Source organism: Genypterus blacodes, unplaced genomic scaffold, assembly GCF_046128005.1.
Source record: "Genypterus blacodes isolate CSIRO-AG114 ecotype Tasmania unplaced genomic scaffold, CSIRO-AGI_Gbla_v1 ptg000067l_1, whole genome shotgun sequence".
Classification (NCBI taxonomy): domain Eukaryota; kingdom Metazoa; phylum Chordata; class Actinopteri; order Ophidiiformes; family Ophidiidae; genus Genypterus; species Genypterus blacodes.
The window spans coordinates 1269936-1282485 of NW_027466879.1; the positions used below are offsets into that span (position 1 = coordinate 1269936).

At 43.1% G+C, this 12550-nt stretch overlaps 1 protein-coding gene across 4 annotated transcripts in view; it reads left to right on the plus strand.

Moving 5' to 3' along the window:
* The window catches only part of mical2a (microtubule associated monooxygenase, calponin and LIM domain containing 2a), a 32681-nt gene extending 21100 nt beyond the window's left edge, over positions 1-11581 (plus strand). For 3 of the 4 annotated variants that reach the window (XM_076155587.1, XM_076155586.1, XM_076155588.1), the window contains exons 12-19: positions 449-596; positions 3141-3331; positions 3679-3782; positions 3880-3948; positions 4046-4177; positions 8965-9145; positions 9231-9307; positions 9463-11581. In XM_076155587.1, the coding sequence (XP_076011702.1) occupies positions 449-596; positions 3141-3331; positions 3679-3782; positions 3880-3948; positions 4046-4177; positions 8965-9145; positions 9231-9307; positions 9463-9864 (1304 nt within the window). In that variant the 3' untranslated portion in view covers positions 9865-11581. Of the gene's footprint in view, positions 1-448; positions 597-3140; positions 3332-3678; positions 3783-3879; positions 3949-4045; positions 4196-4572; positions 4672-5465; positions 5721-6898; positions 7007-8964; positions 9146-9230; positions 9308-9462 lie in introns of all 4 variants that reach the window. The other variant, XM_076155589.1, reaches the window with a different exon arrangement.
* Positions 11582-12550: the final 969 nt, after the last annotated feature.

Here is a 12550-nt window from a genome sequence, read left to right on the forward strand (position 1 = left end):
GTTATAAAAATGTGTTTCCCCCAAAAATATCCATGGAAAAGTTTTTAATGACAACAATCATCAGGTTTATTTCAGTGAATTCCACCATCATATTAAAATTGATTTGAGACCCTATTCTCTATTTTCACACACTGTAATAATGCCTTGTTTGAGTTCCATTGTGAAGCTTCCCTTTGAAACGAGTGAATAGTTATGGAAATGTTCCTGCACATCAATGTAGAAACCCTGAGCTGCACAGTAACCTGAGTCCTCCATCAAAGATAATGAGGCCTGCATGTCCTGACAGAGACGTGCACATACCTCTGCATCCATCACCCCACGTCTGTCCTAACCTTATGTACAGTCACTCAGTCCACATGTATGACATCATCTCCTCCTCTTTCTAGGATTACATGTCTGAGTGTTTGCTTTGTTTCATTGTATCTGACATGTGATTTCTCTACGGCAGAGTCAGAAATCAGGCCTGCGAGGCTCCTCACCTGGTGCCAGAGACAGACGGAGGGCTACAGGAATGTGAGCGTGACCGATCTGACGTCCTCCTGGGAGAGCGGCATGGCCCTCTGCGCCCTCATCCACAGGTTCAAACCCCAGCTGATGTACGTAACACACAGGAGATGAAACATGATGATAGGATTATTCATAGTTGAAAAAGCTTATAGTTAAAAGTTTTGTTTGCTCTTGTGTATTTTGATTTATGAAACATTTATCACAAAGAAATCACAAATCGCAAACCTACTAGTATTGAAGAAATTACACTCTCTGTGTTTTTTCTATTGTAAAATCACCACAAATACACACAAATGAACACACTAATATCCAACTACACAAATACACTGCTACACAAATACACACATGTACACAAGTACACTAAAACAAATACACGTAAAAAACAAACACACAGCTACAGTAATATATAAACAAACAAAGCAATCACACAACAACTTGGCTCCCGTGCGGTGACCTGCTCATTGTAGTATGAAGGCGTGTTGTTTGCCTGCGTAATCACACAGATGATGCCATGGGTGTGTTAGATACGCTGGGCACGACAGCAGCCCTTTCATCCGCTGCACTCACTCTACCTGTAAAACACTCGTCCCTTTAGAACGCCGTGTTCACGCTCCGTGTTTACATTCCCACTCGCTGACAGACGTGAATAGGGACTCCACACACGGCCTCTCTGTATGTAAAGTTCAGCTGGTATCATGTGCAGACAGACGGCTTTGCAGGCAGCAGGTGTGTAGATATAACCATTTTTACTGAGGGCAGGTCAGAGCTGCTTTCATCACCTCAGTGGCTCATTCCTGCTGCTGCCTGCCTCGCCCGCTCACTCGCTCGCCCTCTCGCTGGTGTTCACATTCACACCACTCAGCTGAGATTCTTTGCTATTTATGAGCCGCCAGCAATGAACTTTACATGCGATACAAGAGATACAACCGCTTGTGTTCTCTTGACAAACACTGACGTCATTCCTCTCATCACTGAAGCAACATTATAAAGGATTTGCTTTTTGTAGAATTTGCTGAAATCCTCATTACATTCTGAGAGGAATCCCTAAATTGAGTGCTGTGTAAAAGATCTGTAGACAGGACTGGGGTGCTCAAGTTTCCCCCTCAATCAATCATGTTCACTGGGTGCATGGATGCCACCTGGACCATATTAGACATGTCAGCAGGTGTGAGGGTGGCAGAGGGAGACACTACTGACTCCTACTGGTCAGTCAGCCACCTGCATGGAGGAATACAGGATCTGGGGAGGAGAGTGTGAAGCCAAACCAGGTTTAAGGTGTTGATATTCCTAAAATCTTTATCAATTCCATAAAACAAACATAAATGTGACTGCACGTTGGACTGAGGATGGACAGCAGCTTTGCTCTTGGAAAACAGAAAGAGTTCCTTGACTTTCCTCTCTCCAGGCTCACAATGACTATCACAGCAAAGAATCAGTGATTGTAGCCGTTAGATTGGTATGTTGACAAATGTAATTATAACCTCTGACTCTTTAATTGCCTCCTTCCCACCTCGTCACATACCGCTGTAATGTCTGTGGTGCTGTACGTTTCCAGTTTCCATTGGCCCGTTTCCACCTCACTTTTCCGTTCCCGATGGGCGCAGCTCTGAGAATAGAAGAGCGAGCAAACTGCAGTGGTTACGTGATAACACTGGGGTTTGTTGTGTAGGCAAATATTTTCAACCAGAAGAATCCATCAGCACCCAGGGACTCGAGCTCGCAACCAAAAACAGGTTCTACATTCTGGGTTGGATGTTGTGGTTTTACAGATAAAACTGGACACAGAGACATTTAGCTTCAGCTTCAGTAGTCAGCAGTGGTTCTCTTGTGCAGCCATCCATTTCCCTCCAGTCTCTCCACCACAGGCAGCCGGCCATGCAAAGTAGCTCAGGTGTGGCCTTCTCCTTTTTGCCACACCCAGCAGTTATTTCCTGGGGAATCCCCAGACATTCCCGGGCCAGATGGGAATATGATCCCTCCGCTGTGTTTTTGTTCTGGTTCTTGGACGTGCCTGGAATCTTCCTGGGGGCTTCTGGGTAGATGCTGCACTGATCCACTTATCAATCTGGTGCTGAACTCAACACTCACTCCTGAGCCAGACCCATTGTGTTTTCACATCACTGTGCTGATTACATTACACTCTGCTTTATCCACAGAAGGAAATTGACCTTTTCAACCAGAAATGATCCCTAAAATCCAAATTACATTGCAGACTTTATTACCACGTGTTTGGGCGTCTTTGTTAAAAATGTGAGCAGTTCATTTTGAGCTACAAATCATAGTGGAAGACTGCATTTTACAAATAATGAGAAGTGAGTCCACATTAAAGGAAATCTCACTTCAAACAAGTCATTACACATAGTTTGCATTGCAAAGTGATTGGGGTAAAATGTGAACCAGACAGAGAATGAAGTAAATGGACTGTGATCTGAAAAAGCATTTTGTTTCAGAACCTTGACAAAATCATGGAAACAACTGTGACAACTCAGGAAAAGTCTGAATGAAAACTGAAGCTGACATAGGAACCATTAATTTCCCCTGAATGCTTTTCTGAGACGTGTGTGTGTGTGTGTGTGTGAGCGTTTTTCCACCACTTGCCTCTGACTCCAGCCACTATCACCTTTCTCCATCAGAGATTTCGATTCACTGAATGAGGAAGACCATGCTGCAAACCTCCAGCTGGCCCTCGACATCAGCGAGCGGGAATTTGGGATCCGGCCATTCACATCTGGGAATGAAGTGCAGGAGCTGGATAAGACCAGCATGAACACCTACCTGGCCAAATTCTACGAGCTCTTCCGGGGTTCACCTCTACCTACCTCAGGTACTGCACACTTTTTCTTAGAGACATTATTCAGGGAACAATTTGATGCATCACAATTCTTACATTATGAAAAGCATCATTTCCTTTCTAGTCTTTCTTTCTATTTCCTTTCCTTTCTTAGTGTAGAGGAAGAGGAAGTATTACATTGGCACACATTCACATTAATGAAATGCTCTTTTATTTACATTTCAAAGACACTATTGAAGGATTTAAAAGCCCTTTGAACCCGGAACATGCTATTGTTTTGGCCATCTAAAAGGATATTGTGCTTAGACTGCATTAGTCATTGTCTTCATTGTGAGCTTGTGAGTGTTTAAGCTCTAATGCAGAGAGATGTTGTGCTGCAGGTTCCAGAGGAGTGGATGAAAACAATGAAGATTATGCATCAAAGGATGTCAGAAGTATTAACAATGTGCACAATCAAACGTTGCCGAGGAAACGGACACCAAAGGTAACTTCACTATCCATCATTTTCTCCAGCTCGTATAAGATGACGATACTCTGTGGCTGTATTTAACTCTGATTTGTGGAATATTTGAACATTTCAGGATGAAAAGAAGTCCGATGGTCTTGACCCCATTTATAAGAGGAGGCGAAAATTCTGTTATTTGGAGGAGGTTTGTTAATTTACTACCTACACTTTCAGAATTCACCACTCTGATTTATTTTATTCTTTTATTAGGATCTTCTTATTTATTGTCTGTGTTTCTTTAGGCAACCAATCTCTCCACGAATGGCTCAGCTGTGCGAGAGGAGCGAGAGCCCAAAGAGAACAAAGTGCGATCCATGGCGACTCAGCTGCAGGCCAAGTTTGAAAGCTCAACTAGCTACAGTGTCCAGAGACAGGTAAAACACAAGACCCAGGTCTGCAGGACTTTATTTTATTTTATTTTATTTTATTTTATTTTATTTTATTTTATTTTATTTTATTTTATTTTATTTTATCATTTTATCATTTTATCATTTTATCATTTTATCATTTTATCATTTTTTCATTTTTTCATTTTTTCATTTTTTCATTTTTTTTATTCTTTCTATTTTTTTAACATTTTATTTCCTACTGTGTCTTATATTTGTCTGTCTCCAGACTAATTGAATGGGTGAGAATGTGGCAGTGTCTTTTTCATTCCTCTGCCATCTAACCCACTGTATCTCTTCTCTTCTTGCATATAATTTTTGTCTACTTTTCTTTCCTCTGATCTTCAATTAACTCTCCTCCTGTCGTTTCTGCAAAACCTCAGTCAGACTGTGAGTCGTCGTCCCTGCGGCCTCTTGACCTGACTGAGATTCTGCACGTTAAACTCAGACCAGTTCCACTTAAACCTCCTCCAGAGATCCAGGTAGACTGGAGCAGACTGACACCAGAGCAGTGAACACACTCCTACTGGACAAACTGTGTGTGAAGGAGAAGGGAGAGATTAAAGCTATAAAGTTTATCACACTGCTAATGGAGACATTAAAGCATACACATAGACACCATACATAGAAGAGTATTGATTGAAGTCATAAGGTACAGCAGGTAGAAGCGGATTTAAAGGAACATACCAGTGTTTTTGCCCCTCGCCCTAATTTTCGCAGTAGCTGTTGTAGATTATCAAAATGCTTGAATTCACACATAAAAGATTTGAAATACTGTAGCATAAGTAATCAAATTGGCCTTGGGAAACACTTTAGATTGTAATTGTGCAGTCTCAGGCAACCGGCTGATCTGTCTGACGCAATCCATGCACAATGTGTTTGTCCATTTGTGTGCAGGCCTGATTTTAAACACTTCCTGCTCACGTCTTCATCAACGCACAGTCACAAAACAACAATAAGAAACAGGAAGACAGCCTGGATGTAATTAGTAATGGTGATTGTATAACTCCAGCAAGTTTTCAAGCACTACAAGTTGATTTTCATACTGCATTTGCATGGAGTTAAAGCAGTTTGCTGCCTGGAGGAAGGAAGTGAACTTAAACACGTGTGGCAAGAATGTTAAATATATGTGATCTGGAGTTAATGGGCTACAACACATAAAACACTGGTATGACTCTATAAAGCCTCTGAGTGGACAAAAATAAATCACAGAGAGCAGCAATGCAGCCTGGCTGAGCTCTACCACAGCTCACATATGTCATATTTTCACTCCTAGTCTGTCAGAAATGCAGCAGAACACATATTCCAGCTGCCACTTAAGAAAGTGCCCAAACCCCAACTGCAGCCTCCAGCCCAGCCTCAGCCCCAGCAGCCGCACTCGCTTAGGAAAGTCAGACACGATCAAACGCACGCTAAGCCCGAGCCGGAGAGTGCAGACTGCCCTGCTGCTTCTCCTTCCTGCCGCTCGGCGGTCCAAGTCATGTCAAGGATTCTGCAGCGCCTCAGGGAGGTGGATGAGCAGATCAGCGAGGTGAACGTCTCCTCTTTTACCCTGTGACCCCCTGTGTTTGTTGCATGTTCAGAGCTCCTAAAAGGTCCTGGAGTGACTGTTGAGTGACATATATTATGGCGGTTGTACATTCAGGCTTGTGTAATGTGCAGTCAGATGGTGAAGTCTGGCATGAGCAGGCCTTCAGACCTGGCGTGAGCAGAGACAGACAGGCACGTTACTGGCCGGGGTGAGTCGGTGTGGAACGGCTCGGCCGGGTTAAAGTTTCCCCCCGTCAAAGCTGCACACAGAGGCTTACATCAGCAAATAAGCTGTTTTGATTATTCAGATTTGCCAAAAGCCTGACTGGCCTCAGCGCAGCACCGCAAAGAGTTCATCTCAGAGAGTCACTTGGTTGAGAGACTTTTCAAAGCTTGATTCTTGAATCAGAGTCGACTTCTACTCCATTCTGCACTCTTCAGCCACTTGTTTATATTCGAGTTGCATAACTTGGACTCGAGTCACACCTTTGCTCATCATCGTCATAAAACATCCATATTTGTGTATATTGACTATAATATTTATTATTCTGCCATCAAACTGGGTGCAGAGCTGAGGATGACTTGTTTAGGACTCTTCAGCTGTGGCTTGTGACTTGCATGTCATCTAAGTTTACATACACAAATATCTCTGGTCAGTGCTTAAAGGCTATAATGGGAGTAAGACGTTTACATTAAGGGAATTAATAGAATATACAGTAAACAGAGTGTGAGGAGAGCCTGCATGTGGACGAGTCTCACCGCTGCTGTTCTAATGTTTACACGCCTGAATGTAAGCAGGAGTCAATGTTCTGTAATGGAAACGTACTGAATGAGTCCATCCCTCCACTGTCTGTCTCTGTGTGTGTGTGTGTGTGTGTGTCTCAGGTTCCTGCTCCCAGATCACTGTAGAAGTAATCAGATCAACCAGGGTGTGAAATTAATGTGATATTGCTGCTTTCATCGTGCACAGCAGTGTTATTGTTCTGCCTGCTCAGCTGTCAAAGCTGCTTTTTATGAGGCAAACAGAACACAGAGGCCTTTCATTGTTTTACAGGGCCCAGCCTCTTTAGCCGTTATTAGTGGGCCTAATTATGTCTGCGCCCACAGATCCTCGTTTGTTGTCGCCGCCGCGCCATGTTGGCAGGTGAGACTGATGGTTGTTCTTTTGTCATCCTGCAGAAAAGAGCTCAGACACAACATGCTAGAGAGTTTCACTCAAAGAGCATAAAGGATAAAGCTGTGCACCTTAGAGAGATGTTCTCAGTGGAAAACGATGCCCTAGCTAAGGTGACCACTTCAAGCATGACCTCTGACCCCCCCCCCCCCCCCCAACAGTGTGTTTGTGTGTGTGTGTGTGTCATTTAGTTAGTAGTTAGTTGAGTTTGCATGTAGTTTGTCCCTGATAGATTTATTTTATTCTGTGTATTTGATGTATTAAAGATAAAACACCTTAGCACCGCCCGGTTCGCTCCTTGGTATCGGGTCGGTCTGACAGAACTTTGGAACGAATTGGGATGCAGAAATGTCTGCGGTTGTGTCAGACTTGGACACAAATTCTTTGGACGGCAATCGTGTTCAGATTCCAAACATGACGGTGTTTGTCAGGTTGAATCCTACTCTGACTTTCTTGGGTTAAAGGCTCAAAACTTCAGGCCCGACTCCAGATCTCCTGTCTACACCCACGGCAGAGAGTGGGAGCAAGGCAGTGACAAGGAGAGACAAGAGGGAGAAACACGATAAAGAGTTTATTTAACCCTCTAATGTCATAATATCATCAAATGTGATATTAGCTGGAGCTTTCCCTTTTCCCTATGTAGCCTCTCATAGTCCCTCACTGTCCTCAGAGTATCATGTATCACCTAAAGGTAAATTTTTGAGGAACATTAATCATGCTAAGAATGCGCTTTTGAAACAATAACATCGATTTTTAAAGTGTATTTGAGCTAAAGAGGCAGAAGGAAGGACTTGTTCCCAGCCATAAAGGAGCCGTAACACTTCAGCTTTATCTGTTTAATTAAACATCAACAAACGTGGAGATACGTGGTTTGACCAGGACAGTGACGATGTGTGCAGTGATCTTCCTCTGCATGCAGCTTTGTGCTTCTAGCGTCAGTTTCTGCCCCTTGTGCTTTTAATTAGCAGCCGCCCTCTGAGGCCAGAAGTGTGTTGTGTTTTTGTGGCGGTGCTTTGTGGGTTCCCCTGCTCCACCCATCCCAAACATGCTGCTGCTCATGGCACAGCAGGAGCTACACAGATCCAACTGGAAGGAACGCCTCCCTTTTTATTTCTGGATCAAATGGAACTCCTGAAAAGCAGTTTGGACTCTCACACTTCCTTCCGGGCCTTTCCACATGTTTTTCCCCAGAACCTTATGTTGGGATCACAAGGATTTGGACTCACTTTCTCTAAAAAACAATCACACACACACACCCACACGTCCTTTCATACCTCACTCCCATCACCAACATGTCACCTTTCAACTCTATAAAGCTCAGATATTAGTGACATGAAGTTAAAGCACCAAATGTTCTCGTGGGTCCAGTTTCCTCATCCTGTGTTGTTGTTCCACTTCTCCTTCCTCTACCTGGATGTGTTATTTCTCTTTTACTGCATGTGCATGTGACTAACCCGTACTCGTACTTCTTCCTTTCTGTGTTTTGGTAAGTATTTCACAAGTCCTTCATTTGTTATGGATTGTTATCAACTCGTGTGTAAATCCAGATTTTGTGTTCAGCAGAAACTTCTTTAATGTCTACAAAAAAACTGCTAAAATCTTAAATATGTATTATATGATTCAAAAGTCATCAATCAGGTTGAAATACAATTTTTACATTATGAGGTCGTTTTCACACACAATTTTTTTGGAGTATTTATGCTCCCAAAAATGAGGAATCTGCACTCCAGTCTCCATGCAGCTTTGTCTCCCCCTGGTGTCTTATCATAGTCATTACATTTGACTTTCTCATTGTTTTCGGCCCTTTCATAGCTGACATTGTTATCACTTCGCTTCATGGGGTTCTTGTCTATTTTGTCCATAGCCTAATGCCTTGCTCAAGGGCAGATATAGCATGATGGGATGATAACAATTTGTTGTCTGACTCCTTTTCTTTTACTACAATGCACTGATTGCATCCTGTACCATTAGTGTTTCATCACTCAGGCTTCATTTAGCTTCAGAGATAGTTTAGATTTCTGACATGTGTTCAAATCTGCCACTATTTCACTGCGCGTCTCATTTTCTCCAGGCCGGATCTGTAAAAAGGACTTTCCCACAGTCCAGCGACAAGTGTCACTCGTGTGAGAAGCGTGTTTACATGGTGGAGCGGCTCTGTGCTGAGGGGCTCTACTTCCACAGGGAGTGTTTCCGCTGCTACACCTGCGGTTCAGCCCTGCGTCAGGGAGCACACGCCTTTGACTCTGAACAAGGTGTGTGTCTTATGAAACAGCGGTTAGGATCAATCAGAGTACATTGTTGATGTATTTCTTCATGGTAATTGATGTTATCTTACAGGTAAACTCTACTGCAAGCTTCATTTTACTCAACGAAACAATGCAAGAAATCTGCGAAGGAATTTCTCTGCATCCTCTGTAAGCATCTTTTTTCTTTATTCTGTATTTGAAAGTCCCACCTTGAAGGCCTGTAGATGTGGTTAAATAATATCTGAGATGTAATATTACATATCAGTCACTCATGTTGCTCTTCTAGCTGTGTTCACTCTGTAACGTCCCTCTGTCTGTCCCAGCTTCCCTCTCAGGACTTCTCTGGACGTGGACCGCAGGACAAACGTGCGGCTAACGGAGCAGCGTCTCCTCTCAGCGGCACGGCAGAGCAGCCCAGCCCTCCCTCAGCAGGTACCTTCAGCTCCTTCCTGAGGAAACACCTGAGCTGGCCTCTGAGTGTGTCCCGCACTGTATGTAACGCCCCCTGGTGGCTGTCTGGCTGCGTGCGTAGCACTGCACAGGCCGTGTCTGTCCACGTGAGGGACAACGCCCAGGACTACATGTTCCTGTACGAGCTGCTGAGCATGAGCTTGCCCCTGCTGCTGCTGCACCAGGAGGTGCTGCTGCAGATGTACACAGAGATTCCTGCACACTCAAACTCGTTACAGCCTCTGCTCACGTGGCTGCAGGAGAATCTCATCTAGACCTTCAGCAGCTGCCATATGCTCCTTGTGTTTAACCCTGAACGTTGATGTGCTTTTGTCCATTTATCAATTGTGACTTTGCACAAGCACCTTGTTGATGTTTACTTGGGTCTTACAGGGACGAGATGTGTTTAGCTCTCAGCGTGTTTGACTCCTTTCACACCTCACATTAAAATGTCATCCAGATAACAATAACATCTGATGACAGGAAGTCAACACCTTCCATCAATATGCCTTCCTGCTGCATTATAACTCTCTCTACAGGCCGGTTGTGAGGCTGTTAAAGCTCATCCTTCCTCCTATTATACAATACCGGTTTGCCTTGGCCAAAGATGAGTAATTGTAGGTTGCGTGTGTGTGTGTGTGTGTGTGTGTGTGTGTGTGTGTGTGTGTGTGGGGAAAATGTGTCAGATATCAAAGCTGCACCAAAGAACTGTGCAGCTGAAGAAGCTGTGCAGTGCTGATGTGAGTGGAACAGGGATTCTATTCAATCTACACAAAAAAGAAATGCAGTTTAAGGGCTTTGTGTGGTGAAACAGGCCACAGTCATTTAGAATATTGATCACTGCTGAACTATTGGATCATCATTGCTGTAGACTTTGGGCCGTGCAGTTTAACGTCTGTCACTCAGGTTATGACTGAATAACTTGATGCACTTTATGTCTGGGATCAAAGTGTCTCATTGGATGTGAGCCCGGTCCCACGCTGAGGCAGAATCCAGTCACCAGGTTTGCATTCCAGCGTGGATGTGTGTTCCTGCCAAGTGTGTTTCTACACACACTTTAACAAGTCAACCATTGTCGTTATAACACTCTGACCTTTATCAATGTTTACGTGTGTACAGTTTTTATGACTGACTTTGTATGGATCACTCAGATCTCTCAGTGTGTGTGTGTCAGAGTGGAGACTGTGGGCTCTGGGTCGGTCTGATGTTTGTGTTACAGTGCTGCCATCTACTGCTATCTGTTAGAACAACAACAAACCTGCCTTCTCTCCTTGTTTAACATTACAAAGTGCTTTGCTTTAGAACGGTCTGATCAGATTTACTGTAAACAGAAGCCGGTGAGCTGCTGTGATGTATTTGTGCTTTTGCCATTATTTTGAAACGTGTTGTCGACTGATGGCCTTGAAATGACTTCCTGCTCAGAGATTCTGTTATTGCTCATGCAGCACTTTAGAGTTGTGAACTATTCCTGCTTTCTCCTAACAAGATTGGAGAATGATAGTTGTTAAAGTGTTTACAGCAGGTGATGCTGGATATGAAAGAGGATGTTTGTGTTTTTCCATCAGCTGCCTAATGTTCCACGTTGAATTACACCCTGGGAAACACATTTCCCTGATAGATCATATTTGGATTACACTGCAGCACAGATCTCACTGTTTTCATACTGAAGTGACTGAAGCTGTGTAACATCACAATCTCTACAGAGGAGCCATTTTCAAAATATCTATTATATTTTGGATGTCAGTATTTGTTTTGCCTTTCCCTGCCCTGTATGTTCCCTCTGCTCAGACTGTTCTCTCTCTCTTCCTCACTCAGCTGAAGCCTTTTATGAAGTGTGTGTATCTGATCCAGATGGATGTTTTGGAGAAATGTCATTCTGACAGGTGATCGGCCTGCATGGTCACATGCCGTGTGGCTGCAGACAGTAACTAACCCAGAGTGTCTTAATAGGTTTATAATGCTGCAATGATTAAAGGCGGTTGTTTTTGGTGACGCTGTGTGTTTGCATGATTCATTAACTGCTTCATTGCACGACATTCAACCTCCTCTGAGGAAGATTGGGGATTTAAACTTCAAAATCTTCTAAAATTCAAAATCTAAGCCTGCAACACAGAGTTATTGACAAAACGTTTTTTGTGACCTGGTTTTAATGTAATACTCACACTGTCCACTAGTGGGCAGGTATCAGGATCAAAATGTATTAATATTGAAATCGCTGCTGTTGGACTTGGCAGCTTGGTTGGGGCTGGAGTCGGGGCCTTCAGTATGAATTTGTTTTCATATTGCTGAAATGGCAAGGTCAAAGCTCAAGGTCAAGGTCAATGGATGGGGAATATACTGAAGGCAAATAAAGTAAAGTATTTCATATTCCAATATAAAAGAAACTAACAGCTTCAACAGCCTGCAGTTCTAGTGAACTCTGACCTCAGTAACTATGTGTTGTGTTGTGTAACGGTGAATAATCTGTCCATGTGCAAGTTATTACAAACGAACAAACAAAAAACAAAATCAAACTGATTTCAAAATATAATGAACCCTTCTAACCTCTCAGTCTCAGCCCTTGAACCCCTAACGCACACACACACACACACACACACACACACACACACACTCACACACACTGCCGTAAACATACCTTCATGTCCTTATGTAAGACATAATTAAATAAGTACAAATAAGGGAAAAACACAAAGAATGAAGCAGATATGTAGCAAACATTCATATTATTATGATCACATTTACGCTCATTTAACAATTTGCTCTATTGAAACATTCATTATCAATGGTGACTTTTTATTAGGTTTTTTCAGGATCTTTAATTGTTATTGTCTGCTCACTTTGCTTGTTATCAGGTACCAAAAGGAATCATCATCATCATTTTAAACTCTTCAGTCAACCTCACACCTCTGACCACATGATGATGTGGGAGCGTTGACAGGATTACAGATGTACACAAACATG